Source organism: Impatiens glandulifera, chromosome 2 (assembly GCF_907164915.1).
Source record: "Impatiens glandulifera chromosome 2, dImpGla2.1, whole genome shotgun sequence".
NCBI classification, from domain to species: domain Eukaryota; kingdom Viridiplantae; phylum Streptophyta; class Magnoliopsida; order Ericales; family Balsaminaceae; genus Impatiens; species Impatiens glandulifera.
Genome location: NC_061863.1, coordinates 52,578,192 through 52,593,544, shown reverse-complemented (window position 1 = coordinate 52,593,544; position 15,353 = coordinate 52,578,192). Strand labels below are relative to the sequence as shown.

General features: G+C 32.6%; 3 protein-coding genes across 3 annotated transcripts; 1 reads left to right on the top strand and 2 right to left on the bottom strand.

The window, feature by feature from the left end:
• Nucleotides 1-1,487: 1,487 nt before the first annotated feature.
• LOC124926953 (DNA ligase 1-like) lies at nucleotides 1,488-2,981 on the bottom strand. The gene has a single exon (XM_047467288.1). The coding sequence runs from the start codon at nucleotides 2,797-2,799 to the stop codon at nucleotides 1,582-1,584; it is 1,218 nt and encodes a 405-aa protein (XP_047323244.1). The 5' UTR covers nucleotides 2,800-2,981; the 3' UTR covers nucleotides 1,488-1,581.
• Nucleotides 2,982-3,180: 199 nt separating this feature from the next.
• LOC124925467 (poly(rC)-binding protein 4-like) lies at nucleotides 3,181-6,700 on the bottom strand. The gene is made up of 9 exons (XM_047465473.1): nucleotides 6,374-6,700; nucleotides 6,157-6,258; nucleotides 5,853-6,074; nucleotides 4,453-4,511; nucleotides 4,275-4,366; nucleotides 4,089-4,201; nucleotides 3,955-4,017; nucleotides 3,701-3,867; nucleotides 3,181-3,466 (listed from the first exon to the last, which is right to left on the bottom strand). The coding sequence occupies exons 1-9, from the start codon at nucleotides 6,638-6,640 to the stop codon at nucleotides 3,340-3,342; spliced, it is 1,212 nt and encodes a 403-aa protein (XP_047321429.1). The 5' UTR covers nucleotides 6,641-6,700; the 3' UTR covers nucleotides 3,181-3,339.
• A 6,154-nt stretch (nucleotides 6,701-12,854) lies between these two features.
• On the top strand, nucleotides 12,855-14,511 carry LOC124927377 (microtubule-associated protein 1B-like). The gene is made up of 4 exons (XM_047467784.1): nucleotides 12,855-13,090; nucleotides 13,201-13,996; nucleotides 14,068-14,142; nucleotides 14,228-14,511. Exons 2-4 carry the CDS (start codon nucleotides 13,223-13,225, stop codon nucleotides 14,231-14,233), a joined length of 855 nt encoding a protein of 284 aa, XP_047323740.1. The 5' UTR covers nucleotides 12,855-13,090; nucleotides 13,201-13,222; the 3' UTR covers nucleotides 14,234-14,511.
• Nucleotides 14,512-15,353: the final 842 nt, after the last annotated feature.

The window sequence follows — 15,353 nt, the reverse complement described above, 5'->3', positions numbered from 1 at the left end:
AAAAACTTTTTCTCATCCGCTAAGGCCCATCGTGTTTCGAGAAAGGGGTATTTTCGTTAAAAAAATAAATAAAGTGATCACCAACGCAATTAAAATTAGGCGGTGACTATGGATCCAAATAAGACAATTTTTAGGGTCATCTCATCAAATTTCCCTATATAGTTGTTGGGCGGCCCTAATCATACTAATTTTTTAATTTAACTTCAAAATTATCATGAATAAAAATTTTAATTCATAAATTAAAAAATAATTTAATTTAACCAAATAATAGTCTTGGTCATTAATAATTAATAAATTTGGAATTTTTATTAATAATTTTTTATTATAATTGAATTTGACATTACTTATGAGATTGTGAGGCTTACTTAGAGCCGTATGAAAGAGTTTTACTTTGGGTTTAATGAAATAAATCGGTTTTATTTAAAATATGTTAGGCAGGTGATTTTGAGGTTTATTTAAAAAATAAATAAATATGAAATATTTTAATATTTAAATTTAATTATGTAATTAATGAAAAAAATGAATAAAGTGATGTTTGATTATTAAAACCTATTCATATCAAACAACATTTTTTTTTTCATTGTCATGACAAAATAACATAGGCTCTAAGAGATTTAGTATGTAAATTTTAATAAAAAAAAACAATTAATCCATCTAACTGATACAAAACAACTTTAGTTAAAATCAAATTAGCCAGAGATTTGTTTAAAATATTGTAAATTTCCAAAGATTTTAATTTTATTTTTAAAAGAGATTAATTTTTATTTTCTAAAATATATCATTAATCATATTGACATTTTTTTTTATAAAAATCACAATTAGACTCCATTGAATCCACATTTAAAGTAAGTTGTTGAAGGCTCTTTAAATGAAAAACCACATTATTGCCATGTAGTCACACATGTAGGTAGTAGACTATTAAAGATTGGATTTTATGAACTTGGAGGTAGAAATAAAATCTATGATTCCCACAAACAAAAAGGATGGGATTTTGGGTTACATATGAAATTTCTATTTATAGGTAAAAGAAGTATAAAATCCCTCATGAAACTAGAAAGTGTGCTTGGGAAGGCCAAAAGCAACTATATTGTGACTTTGTGTATAAGTGTGCATGGAAAGAAATGTAAGGTTTTTCAAGAACAAGAAAGAATGAAGATTACATATGCTTCTTCGATGATCATGCCCTTATTTATACATGATCATGCCCTTATTCATACGTGGAGGACTCACGAATTCAAAAAATTAGGGTCATGTCAAAATTGGTCCATCAACTTCGAAGAAGTCCCGAAAGTTCAATGTTTAAGGCGAGATTTTCTCTAATATATGAACTAATGTAAGTTTTTACCCTTAAATGACCTTGAATAGTTTTCTAAAAAAAAGGATCAAATTCATGTTGACATTTATGGATACCCTTTGAACAATTTCTTGGTAAGTTAATATTTATGAATACTTAGATACCCATTAAATTTCTCATAGAGAATAAAATACAGATTTTAACAAAAAATCAAAATTACATGTGTGAGATCTCATAGCAATAATTAATCATGAAACTAGCATTGCAGTAAATCAAGAAGATGAGAGCTACTTCCAATGTTTGAACCCTCTAGCCGAATTTATCTTTTGAAGCCTAATTTGCTCCCTAAACTTTGCAATAAATTCATCAGCCTTCCTATCAACCTCCTTCCCATCATCATCATGATCATCAACTTCTTCTTCCAAACCAGTTCCTCCTTCCACACTTTCTTCTTCTTCTTCAATGGCGCTGCTGTCAACATTACTACTACTCCTCTGTTCAGCTTCTTCTTCTTCTTCCTCTTCCTGTTGGTCTCTTCCCTTTCGATCAGCCTCATCATCCTTCTTCTTCTGATCATCCTCCTGTTTGGGAGATGATGATTCTTGTTGATAGACCAGATTGTTATAATTATTATTATTATCAGTCTTTTTATACAAATTCTCTGTTCTAATTGTTCTCACAGATTTCCCCCTAAATAAGGCTCTTCCATCCAAATTACCAACTTCATGAGAACAATCATCTCTTTCCATGTTCTGGGTTTTCGAAGAAGAATAATAATAATTCGGCAATGGAGGAGGAGAAGAACTGTTTTCAGACAGTACAGACGCCCAAAAGTCCTCAGATTCATCAATCTTCTTCTTCCTCCTTCCCGAGCTCCTCTTCCATGGAATTGCCGAAGAAGCTTCCTTGATGAATTTCTTCTCCAAGTTCATAGGAACCAAACCCCTAACTTTCCCCCTCTCCATTTCAACTGAGCTCACCGAATCCGAGCTAGACCAGCTTCTCTGATCAGAAGATTCTTCTTTAATAACCTCCACTTTTCTTGATCTCAAACTTCGAATAGGCAACCCTAATGGCTTATATTCAATCTCCGATCTGGGTTTTATCCGTTCATCAGGAACCGACAATATCTCCATGGATCTGGGTGCCAAATAGCGAGAATTCCACGTCTCTGTCTTCATTTTCTCTTCGGAAACTGAAGGGAAATGAAGAATCCCAGAAAAGTAATTTTGGGTCTGAGATTGAGACAGCGGCGCGTGGGTACCGGCATATTGATTTCTCCGGCTTAATAATCCATAGGAGACGGCAATGCCGAAGAAAAGAATGTGAAGGAATTCCCAGAACTGGGCGAAAATGGTTTGGTTTATGAATTCTGGAGCTCGAGAAGGAGAAAGGGGGATAAAGAGGAGAAATGCAAGGAAGATAAGCTTTGGGAGGAGGTAAGAGAAGATTGACTTACTTGGGTTTGGATGAACTGGATCTTCATGTGGATCGGGTTTCGCCATTGATGAACACAGATGAAGAAGAAGAAGAAGCTAAAAGAAAAAAAGAAGACTTATGATCAAAGGAATTGTCTTTAAAGAAAGAGAGTGCTATTAATGTCTAGTTTTACTGTTTGTCGCAATTCTTGTCGGTTTCTGCTGCCTGATTGAGTTTCGGTTTAGATTATTATAAATTAAAGTTTTTTTTTTATCAATTAGAAAATAAAAAAGTTAAATCATCATTGATACTTTAGTTTGGTATTGGAGAAGAGGAGTGGGTAAAATAGATTATTTAAAAGAGATAATTGTTTGATATCACTTTTAAAATAAGATTATCTCATAAATTATTATTTAAAAACACCTAATAATTATTCACCTAGGTTATTCCAAATATAAACTCCGGTATAGAAAAAATAATACATTATTGAAAAAAATGTATGGAGATTATAACACCCAATTATCCAAACAATCTGTGACTGAAAATATAATAAAGTTGTTTGGGCTTCAAAGGAATGCATACACATTTTTAAATACCTATTATATTTATACCTTCATATAATTTCACTACATTTGGTGTGCAGGATAAGAATATCCTGAAAAGGCTGGAACTTGGCTGGCTCTAATCGCTCCATAATAAGGCGGATAGGCAGATGCGGCGGCGTTCATCATCCCCATTCCAGCCCCGTGATTCCTGTTTACATAAGAATGACTTAACTCGTTAATCTAGTAAGAACTGTAAAAAATACAACTTCAACTCATGAAAATCAATCAAATTTCTTTATATATATGTATAAAAATTTAGCATTTAATTTTCAATTTTATCTAAAACCAGCTAGACACAGCAAAGCCAATGATTGATATGCTTTTCTGAACCTAAATAAATTATTTTTCCCTCATCAAACCAAATCAAAGATAAGGAACATACATTATTGGTTGAGCAATGGCTTGTTGTATCATGGAAGGTTGTATTGTTGATGATTGCAAGCCAACTCGAGGATCATGATGATGATGAACGCCACTTGCTTCAATCCCATATTGTTGTATGTATTCAGAATACACGTACTCGTCTATTCTTTGCTTTGCCCGTGCAACCTATATTAATTTAAAATTCCTTTTTGGGTAAAAGGAATAAGACAAGAGTCTTTGAGCTAGAATTTATGAGTAATATAAATTATTTACTTGTTGAGCACTACCGCCAATCTGAAGTTTTCTGTGATTTTGAGCACCTTTTCCTCCATGAACCTGCGATGACCAAAGAAAACAAATAATGCTGAGATATTCAAATATTCAAAACATGGACGCTGATAATGAACCTTAATTGCAGCTCCAGATTCGGTTCTAATTCGCGATATGTTTGAACCACACCTTCCAATTAAACCACCAACCATTGATTCCAGCACTAACATCTCTATCGTCACATAATCAGCTACAAAATGTTTCCCAAACATAATGTTATCATCAGATCTACAACAGCCAATAAAGGAATAGTACTGAACAACCTGAATTTGGATCCAAATAAGCTTTAGGTGCTCGGTTGAATCCAAGATTGTAAGATGGGCTAATTGCAATTGTTTGCTTAGGTGGATTGTCACTGTAAAAAAAATGTATTACTGCATATCAAGAGGCTCGGAGAAAGGGAACATGATTAATAAAAGACAGAAGATAAAAATTCTCAACCGTAATAGACTTCCAATCTCCATCAAAGCCTTCATTACTGCAGACACATCTCCTGATACCTGCATCTCAATAACTGCTAATCAATTTCAGCCCAAATGCATTCTCAATTTCACTAATACAAATTTGACTATTTGAGGAGTAATAATAATAATATACACAATCTAGCAGTTATTGCAGTCTCTATCCCACTATCCAATATCCAACCCAACCATTTCCCTAACCACTTAAAGTCCCCAACAAGCTACTTCACACAACATAATAGAATCTTAAAGAACCTTCAAATCAAGCTGCCACAAAAAAAGTTACTATCATTTTCACATCTGCCTCAACTGAAATTGGAACAATGCAAATCCATGTGACAGATGGTGGACCATTAAATTTAGACTGAATCGATCTACACAACTGGCTAGACAACAGCTGTTCTTTGTATACCTGGATTCACTGAGCTAGCAGATTCCTCGGGTAGAGGAACCTGCTATTACATACTTATCTCAAATTGCTGAAAGCATTCAATATTTTAGTCATTATTTTGTATAACACATAAACAGCAATCATCTTAGAATGATAGAAAATGCCATTCTTAAATAGGATAATGATAACACAGTTTTTTACCCACTAGCCAAACAATGCAGAATTATGACAAAAGGACACAAGGGACAAAGTTTAATCACAATATTTATAATCTAGGATGCAGGTTTAATAAAAACTCATAGGGATATGGGGCGGGTTTATTTTCATTTTTTGGGGGTGGGGGATCTTGAGAGAGGAGTTGAGAAAAGGAAAATGATTCATGGTGTGGGTTGGGGATTGTGTGTGATAAAATGAACAGCACACAGGAATCAAGGGGGATTAGGGTTGTGAGGGATGGGGGTGGAGTCATTAGATCTACCTGGCGCAGGTCGGATTCTCACTGAAGATTGGAGTAGAGTGCGCATCTGAAACCATCTTCCTTAATAATATCAAACGCTGACATAGAACAGCTGCGGTAGAAAAGACGTCATGATAATTTTGTAAGTTTTTCCATCTTACTTAAGATCCAGCCAGAAATCATCAAGCACCAGCCAGTAATAGACCCACATCAATTCAATAAAAGAAAAACAGAACTAGTTGGGAAAATCAGAGAGGACATGGCAGATTTGTTTGCAAAATGAAGAAAGAGTTCAAAACAGTGGGGATAATAAACAGTATGTATAGAGGAAAGAAACACCATGCCCATTTCATAAACTATTTTGCTTTATTCAACCTAATACACCATAATCTCATATAAGAAAACAGTTTAGGTTTATCCGTTAAAACGAACAATAAATTAGCCAATTAACATTATTCTCCACTCGATCAGTCAAGCTAGTATGAGACAACATGATGGAAGGATCCGAACAAAAACAATGAGATAGACTCACCTGCACCACTCGATCAGACTCATAGGCTGATGCGCACAGGGGCAGTTGATTTTGAGCAAGAACTGTTATTGAGGCACCAGATTTCATCCTTAATTTCTCAATGCTTTGACCAGAAACTCCAATCAAAACACCGACTTGGCAACCCGTAATCAAAAGCCTTATTGTATTTGCAGCAACATGCCCTCCACCAATCTTCAGTGCCACTGAATTTCCATCATCATCCTAATGCATGAATACAGAACCAAAGAATGAAATTATTTGCATATACAAATAACCAATCTCTAGAATAAAGAATTACAATCACCTGGAGAATCAAATCAGCAATTTGGAATAGAGCATTTTCAGCATCAGAGATGGTGTTGTAACTGTACTTGGAACTTATAATGATCACACGCTCTTCATGCCTCTGAAAAAGATAGATAACTACATCTCATTACAATTTTCAGCATAAAACCGATCAATTAGAATCAGTATTGAGAATAATAATTAGAACCTATTAATATGTAGATATTATAACTCACAGAAATTGCATCAGCAATCTTGATGGTTGCTTTGGTGTTTTCACGAATCCTCTGTATTCGAAACCCTTCTTTCCCAATAACCTTACCGATTTGTCTTGAGGGGAGCACGATCCTGTAGAAGACGTCCATCATGGACTTCACCCGCCTCTTCGGGGACGGCGCTCCCTCGGAGGACGCATCGCTCTCCTCACGTGGACGCTTCGCCGGCGCCGGCGTATAGAGCTGCCTGGAGCTAATCGGAGTTTCACCAATCTGACCCATCATCATGTGACGCGTGAGAGAGAGAGAGAGTCTGAGAATGTTTGGGCCCTTTGCGATTGATTGATTACTCACTTCTTTTGCTCGGAATTGGCTTATACCATATTATTATCCAACTTTATTATCTTTCTCAAGAAAAAAAACACATTTTTTTTTAACTACCCTAAAAAATTCTTACAATATATTATTTATTTAGATCTATAATAAACATATTCAAAATATATTTTTAAGTTGGATTGTTTTCAATAGTTTATAATTTATGTGTTACAAGATTTTTATGTCTAACTATGACATTTGGGAAGATATCTTGAATTTGAAGATCTTTATCTCATTTTAGTAGATTTATCAGAAATTTTGTCCGATTTTGACTATTGTTATCAAACAAATATGATGTTGGGTCTTTTGGAATTGCAATTTGATTGGATATTCTTTAAACTCTTTTGTTATATAGTTGGAAGTATCTTAAGCGGTCTTTTAGAAACTATTAAACTTGATTTTTGAGTTTCTGACCTATTACATGTTAAATAGGTGATTTTCTAAAAAAAATCAATGTTTGTAAGGCATTCGACTATAGGTTTGTTTTGTATATTTCTTAAGATTTTTGATAATTGCCTATTTTTTTTTAGACTTTATGTTAATATTTTAGAGACAATCTTTAGAGCACTAGCCACTAAGACAATTATTCAAAAAAACATCTCAAATCTTAATTGCATTTTGAATTGTTACTTCAATTTTAGTTATGTCAAAATTGAATAAATTTATAGTGAAATATATAAGTTCAAGTTATTTGTGTTGTCATTTGAATAGCTAGTTATTAATTAGTCCTTTTAATATTAAAATATGTACTTGATTGTGAGTTGTGTCTTGAATAGGATAGTTTATATGTTTATCTTCAATTGTGTTATAGTACGGTACAAGATAAAAGAGAAATATGTGTCGAAAACATATGATCATTTTTGTAAAAAAAGTGTTTACGAGTTACATACCCCAATTGTATTAGAGAAAATGACGACATTATCTGAAAGCATATGATCATTTTGTAAAAAAACGTCATCGAATTTAATAAAATTATGGTCACATATGTCATTTTCAAGTTACTTGCTTTACTTGCTTTGTCACGTTAAAAGCTTAATTATTAATTATAACTATTCCAAAATTTGAATGATTCATTTAATCTTTCTTTTGGGGTGAAACAAAGGATATCTCAATTCGGAGAGAAAATTGAGAAATTCCAAAGAGTTTTATATGGAACCAAAGAGAAAAAGGATTTATGCAGTATAAATATGTTAATATGTAACTGCCCACCTCGTCTCTAGTAGACTTAACCTAGAGTCCTAATTATATTATGAATGGTTATAGCTTTAGTTGTGGTAGTGTACCAAATAAAGAAGAAAAACTTGGGTTAAAATATATGATCGTCCTATAAAGAAATCTTACAAAGAAATAACGTTGGATTGAATAATAAACTTGTCTCGCATTATAAATTCCAAGTTGTGTCGTCATTTGAATACCTAATTATTAAGTTGACCAGAGTATTATGTGAATATGTAATTGCTCATGAGTCTTGTCTCCGATAAGCTTCTTTTTTCTCTTGAGCCTTAGTTACATTTAGTTACATTGTGGATTGGTACTTAAATTGTTCTATCTTCAATTGTGTCAATGTACTAAATAAGATAAAAGTGAAACTTTAGTTGAAAGCATCTAACATTCTTGTAATGAAATATCATGAATTGAATAAATTTATCAGCACATATATAAATTCCAAATTGTTTCAGTTTCCATTTAAAGACCTAATTATTAAAAAGATACGAGTCATGTAACTCACCACGAGTCATGTCTCCAAGTAAGCTTAGTTGTTTCACTTGCAAGGTTGCTTTGTAATAATTTTTTAGCTTTGTAAAAAGATTTTGGAATACTTTTATCAAAAAAAAATTGTTACTTTCAATTATTCAAGCTTCAATTGTGTCAAGTACTAGACAAAGTAAATAGATATGTAAGTTAAAAAATATAATCATCTTGTAAAGAAATTGTAAAGAAATACCTAGAATATATATAAATCCCAAGTTATTTGTGCTGTCATTTGAAGACCTCGTTATTAATTATGATATGGAAAATATGTAAATTAGCAGTCGCGTTTATCAGGTAGGTTTGCTATCTTAATTGTATTATAAATTATTTCAGCTTCAACTCCGTTACAATATTGGATAAAGTTATGGCCGATAATTTTGGACCCGACACGAAAACATAACCAAGACCGAACACGAAGAAATCATGTTAGGGTCATGTACATTTTTGTTCCGGCCAAAATCAGGTCGACCTGTTTAACCTGATTAATAAACAGGTCAAAATCGGGTCAACCTGAAATGACCCAAAATAGACTCGATAATTCGTTTATAAATTTCTTTTTGTTAAGTTTTATGTTATTCTTTCTTATTCACTTACTCATTTTCTTTTATACAATTTTTTAAAAGTAAAATTATGATTTAACTTCATTAGTGTTTTGTGTTCATGTCATTTTAATTTGAAATAGAGATGTGAATTAAGTACATTGGGTTTGGTTCGAGTTGAGTTAGATAAATCGGGTCAAATAGGTCAGATTCACCGTTAACCTGTCAACTCAAACCCGTCAACCTAAAATTGACCCAAATTGCCACCCCTAGATAAAGTAATGAATTGAAGTGTGTTGTGAATTTCTATTTCAATTGTATTACACCTATTTTCCGACCCTAGTAAGCCCAAGTCCACGAGTTAATGGTAGCCCACCCATGTAGCCCATTTAATAAAATAATAAGATTTTTAGTTAAATTTATTAGTTTCTTAATATAAAAGTGTTAAGTATGGTGGTTCAAGATGATAAATAATAACTTTTATTTAGTTATGAGTTCAAATCTCACGAATTTTTTTTTTTTTAACTAAATTTAGGGTAACCACAAAATAATTCACATTTTTTTCATATAGGATTGGGGCAGCCCAATTCTCGGGGTCACACCTACTGTCATCTTCTTAGTATCGAGGGCTTACACGGAAAGATAAATGACAGTATCAAATAAATTAAAGAGAAACATGCGGTGAAAACATGCGTCCATTAGGTAAAGAAGTGCCATCGAATTATATAAATTTGCCGTCATGAAAAATATGAAATTGCTCACGAGTAGTGTCTCTAGTAAGCTAAACTCCTAATTGCATTATAAATTGATCGCTTGGGTTAGAATATTAGATAAAATAAAGAGAAACGTGGGTCAACAACATCTCATCATCTTGTATAGAAATATCCTTGAATTGAATAAAATTGTCATCATATAAATCTAATTTGTTGCCATTTTAAGACCTAATTATTAATAATGATTTAGGTAAATGTGTAATTTCAGGAGTCACCTTAAGCTTGATTGTTTCTATAGAGTCTTAATTGGCTTATGAATTGCTATTTTAATGATTTACCTTCATTTGTTATAGATTACCCAATAAAGTGTGAAAAATATCTCACAATCTTGTACAGAAATACCATCTATGAAAATAAAATGTTAAGTCACAAATATCAATCATAATCAAGTTATTTGTGTTATCAAGTTGAAGATCTAATTGCTATTTATGATCGGGTATATATATTAATATGCAACTACTCGCGAGTCACTTTTCTAGAAGATTGGCATTTCTTCTCAAGTATTAGTTTGCATTATAAATGATATGATTTTGCCTCAATTTTCATGAGTTTGAGTATTTTAACATCTTATAAATAAATATCTCCAAATTGAATAAGGTTGGTGCATCGTATTCTAAATTATTCAACTAATGTTAAATATCTATGTTACGGTTGTGTATTTGTCTAATCCTCTATAGTCTTAATTGCTTTCACTTATTAAGAATACTTATAAAAATAAAGATTGACATGAGTTGAAAATAGACCATTTTATAAAAAAAAATAGCATATTATTAAATAAAATTGTCGTCCCATATATAAATTCCAAGTTATTTGTGTTGCCACAATGAAGACGAAATTATTAAATATGATTGAGGGTAAATCTACAATTATTAGCACGATAATTATTTGTGTATTGAAATATTAAAAACCTAATTATTAATTATGACTTCGCCATAAATATGTAATTGATATGAAGTTGTGTTTTGGATATAAGCTTTATTGTTTATCTATAAGTCTTAATTGTATTATAAATTAAAAACGTGGATAAAAAATATTTGACCATCCTATAAAATTATACCATCGAATTTAATAAAATTGTGTTAATATATATAAATATTGTGGTTTGCGTAGCCATTTGAAAACTAATTATTAATAGGAATAAATACTAAAAACCTAAATACTTCAAATATGTATTGCGTGTGAGTTACGTCTTCTCCACTCTCAATAGATTGAAGTGTATAAATTAAAGAGAAATATGGGGTGAAAGTGCATCCATTATGTAAAGAAGTGTCGTCGAATCATATAAATTTGTCGTCATGATAAATATGCAATTTCTCGCGAGTAGTGTCTCTATTAAGCTTTATAGTCCTCTTCTTAGTATTAGAGACTTCCACGAAAGATAAATGAGAGTATCAAATTAATTAAAGAAAAAACATGTGGTGAAAGCATGCATCCATTATGTAAAGAAGTGCCATCGAGTTATAAAAAATTGTCATCATGATAAATAAGCAATTGCTCGCGAGCAGTGTCTTTATTAAACTAAAGTTCTAATTGCATTATAAATTGCTCTAGCTTCAATTGTGTTAGAATATTGAGATAAAATAAAGAGAAACATGGGTCAAAAGCATCTCACCATCTTATATAGAAATACGGTAGAATTGAATAAAATTGTTGTCTTATTTTGTGTTGCCATTTTAAGACCTAATTACTAAGAATGATCGGGTTAAATATGTAAATTTCACATGAGTCGCATATCTAGTAAGTTTGATTATTCATATAGAGTCTTAATTGCCTTATGAATTGCTATTTTAATGATCTACCTTCAATTGTGTTAGATTATCCCGATAAAGTATGGAAAATATCTCACAATCTTGTAAAGAAATACAACCGATGAAAATAAAATGTTAGTCACAAATATTAATCATAATTTAAGTTATTTGATAAAGTGTTATCATGTTGAAGACCTAATTGTTATTTATGATCGGGTATATATTTATGCAACTACTTGCGAGTTACTTCTCTAGTAGGTTTGACACTTCTTCTCAAGTCTTAATTTGCATTATAAATGTTACTTTAATTGCTCTTGCTTCAATCTTCGTAAAATAAAATAAAAAATGAGTTAAGAAAGTATTTTAACATCTTATAAAAAAATATCTACAAGTTGAATAAGATTGTTACATTGTATTCTAAATTATTTACCTAATTCTTAATTATAATTCAAGGGTTAAATATGTATGATATGGGATCAATGTATTTAGCTAATCCTCTAGAGTCTTAATTGCTCTAACTTTAATTATCTTAAAGAATACTTATAAAAATAAAGGGCCACATAAGTTGAAAATAAACCATCTTATAAAGAAATAGCATAAGTATTAAATAAAATTGTCATTACATATATAAATTCCAAGTTATTTGTGTTGCCACAAGACAAAATTATTAATTATGATTGAGGGTAAATCTACAATTATTAGCAAGTCCAGGCTTCAATAATTATTTGTGTTAGCAATGTTAAGAACATAATTATTAATTATAACTTCCTAATAAATATGTAATTGATATGGAGTTGTGATAGGTTTTATTGATTATCTATATAGTCTTAATTGTATTATAAATAAAAATGCATGGATAAAAATATTTAACCATCTTGTAAAATTACACCATATAATTTAATAAAATTGTGGTCATATATAAATTTAAAGTTATTTGCGTAGTCATTTCTACACCTAATTATTATTTATTAACGGAAATAAATACTAAAAACCAAAATACGAAAAATATGTAATTGCGTGTAATTCGCGTTTTCTCCTTTTATAGATGTATAAATTGTTACATATTTAATTGTTCTAACCTTAATTGTTTTAGGTTAACCAATAAAATAAAACAAAATAACTTAGGAAGAAACATGAGTTTTGAGGTTTGACCAAGAAATATAGTTGAATGAAATAAAACTGTTGTCATTCCGACAAGTTGCAAGTTATTTGGTTGGAATAACTACTTCTACTTATTATTATTTATTTATTAATAAAATGTAAATATATAACTGAAGAAGAACGTGGCAATGGTTTGCCTTCTTCCCATTTCCGAACTGATGGCTCTCTTCATTTCCGCAAAATTCCCTCTAGAAGATTTCCCTTTTCGAGCATTGCTAGGGTTTTAATCATCTTCAAGCATTTCCGGGTATGTGTTTATAAGGAGGAGTCCGCCGCTGCTTGAGTAAGAACTCTGAATTACCATAACTAATCCTCCTCTTGCAACCCTGTTTCAGCCTTTGATCTGATCGTGGAAGAAGCAAGCACCCAACTTTCTGCTATCTGCTCCATGTAAGATAAAAACCCACTTTCATTGCTTTGTTTTTACCTGATATCCAACATTGGTTTGGTTTCTACTTTTCTCTTTATTCTTTCTTTTGATCGTTGGGTTCTTTGTATAGTTCAATTGAAGAAGGTACTCTAATGGCGTCACCTGTGCCCGCTAAGTCTCAGACTGCACTAAGCTTCTCCTTGCCTCAATGGAAGCTGACGAAGAACCACTCGAGCAGTCATCGTCGAAGTGCAGATTCATCCCCCCATCAGCAATTACCACCGCATGAATCATCTCCAGGGCAATCATCTGTTAGGAAGGAGTCTCCGATGAGAGACTCTTCATCTGAATCTGAGTCTAGCCACGAGCCCGCTGCGAAACGGAAGAAGACATCTCCCCAGGCTGAGAGTGGAAAGAATGGCTCTTTCGGATCTTCTTCTTCTGATCAAGCCATGATCAAAGAGGATAAGCCTGCTGAAGTCTCTGATCATGATAAAGACGAGAGTAAAGAGTCCAAAACGAAGACCCAGTTTCGACTGAAGAGGGCATCCTCGAAGAAGAACAAACCGTGTGAGGCTCAGGAAGAATGGAAAGCTCCAAATGCTGCTGAAGGGGCGGAAGTGGACGAGTCGTTGGCCAAGACATGGAATTTGAGGCCAAGAAGGCATACCCAGAGGCAATCTGATACTGATGAAGGTAATCCGTCAATGGCAATGGCTGAAACTAAACTTCAGCCATCACAGAGTCTCCCTAAGGGGTCAGAGATTCGCAGTGCTCCTCTGCTGGAAGCTGCAAAAAAGCAGAGAACTAAGTTCTCCATCACACTCGCTCGGGATGAGATCGAAGAAGATATTTTTGCTATGACTGGATTAAAACCATCCAGAAGGGTAAAGAAGAGATCGAGGAGCATCCAGAAACAACTTGATGTGAGTCTTTCTTTTTTCTATCCCTCTGATCATATCACATTTCATTTGCTTGACATGTCATGGTTTTGCAGAATGTATTTCCTGGTTTATGGCTTTCTTCAACTGTAACCCCTGATGCATACAAAGTCTCTCGAATGCATAAGAAGGTAGAGATAATTGTTAACAATGCTTCTTCTTTTTTCTAGTATTCTAATTTAGATGTTGATCATGATTTGGTTCTGCTTCTTGCAGGATTGAGTGTGGAGATGTTTGAGATCATCATCAGCAGCATGAAGACACAGATAGCTGGAAGGAAGATAGTTGTTATTTGTTCATTTTGCCTTTTTTATACTTTATAAACTATTCTGGAATTATATACTTCAAGGCATTTGGCTGGAAGAGCTTCTTGGTTTTTATTTTACAATAGTGACAGATACAGGTCTCAATGACTGACCCACCTCATTACATTACAGATTTTTTTTTTTTTATAAATTATTTGAAACCATTATTTCCATATGCTTGGATTATTTGATTCATGTCTCCTTTCCTCTTTAGTGTTTTAGATATAGATTTTTGTTTCGGATTAATGTTACAACAGTGTTGAAGGGAAATGTGAATACCTACTGCGTTTCTTAGGTTTTGGGATCATTAATGAAATGATTTTATTATGGAGATTGGAATCAAATGATGGAAAGAATTGGAAACATGGAAGCACAGTCTGTGTTTATCTGTTTTTGTTTCTTTGTGCATGTGTTAGGGTGTTAGGGTGGCCCGATTAAATGCAAAAGTGAAGTTAATAGTATCTTATGCTGGTTTTGTTAACTATATAGAAGGAAGTGATTTATGCTGAATATTGAAGATTGCATTTATTACCGTGTTCATGACGTATCATTCTAAACGTCATTCTAGGATCGACTATACTAGTTTTTTCCAGATAAGGTTATTACAGTTTTTGCTTTCACTCTGAAGTTTACAAGATGGAATGATTGGTTTTTCATCCTCCATTGTAATTTGAATTGTTTTTATTTGATCCAAATGTTCTATAGGATATGGTCACCTTAATAATGCATGACATGTTGCTGTTTTACTTTTGTATGCACAGTGTCAGCAGCTATAGCAGCTCCATTCTGTAGACGGCTCGAGTCAATTGGCTCAGGCTCGTGGTTTTGAACATCGTTAATCGCAGCCAACCCAAATGACAAATATTTGACATGTTTGGTCATGTTGGCTGGCAACTTCAGGTTGAGTCACCATTCCCAAATCTCTGTAATTGTACTCTACTTGTCATTATATTGACATACTTTAATTCGTTGTCAAATCAGACTATTCTTATATCTAATATTGGCAGCTCCCCCATTAATATGTTGTTTATTAGTTG

Bases quoted from the DNA above. Each gene is read 5' to 3' on its own strand.
- LOC124927377 (XM_047467784.1), top strand. From the start codon at position 13,223: ATGGCGTCACCTGTGCCCGCTAAGTCTCAGACTGCACTAAGCTTCTCC. The intron at 13,997-14,067 runs GTGAGTCTTTCT...ATGGTTTTGCAG, and splicing joins GCATCCAGAAACAACTTGAT to AATGTATTTCCTGGTTTATG.
- LOC124926953 (XM_047467288.1), bottom strand. From the start codon at position 2,799: ATGGCGAAACCCGATCCACATGAAGATCCAGTTCATCCAAACCCAAGT.
- LOC124925467 (XM_047465473.1), bottom strand. From the start codon at position 6,640: ATGATGATGGGTCAGATTGGTGAAACTCCGATTAGCTCCAGGCAGCTC. The intron at 3,868-3,954 runs GTAAATAATTTA...AAATTAATATAG, and splicing joins TTGGCGGTAGTGCTCAACAA to GTTGCACGGGCAAAGCAAAG. The intron at 3,467-3,700 runs GTATGTTCCTTA...TTATGTAAACAG, and splicing joins GCCATTGCTCAACCAATAAT to GAATCACGGGGCTGGAATGG.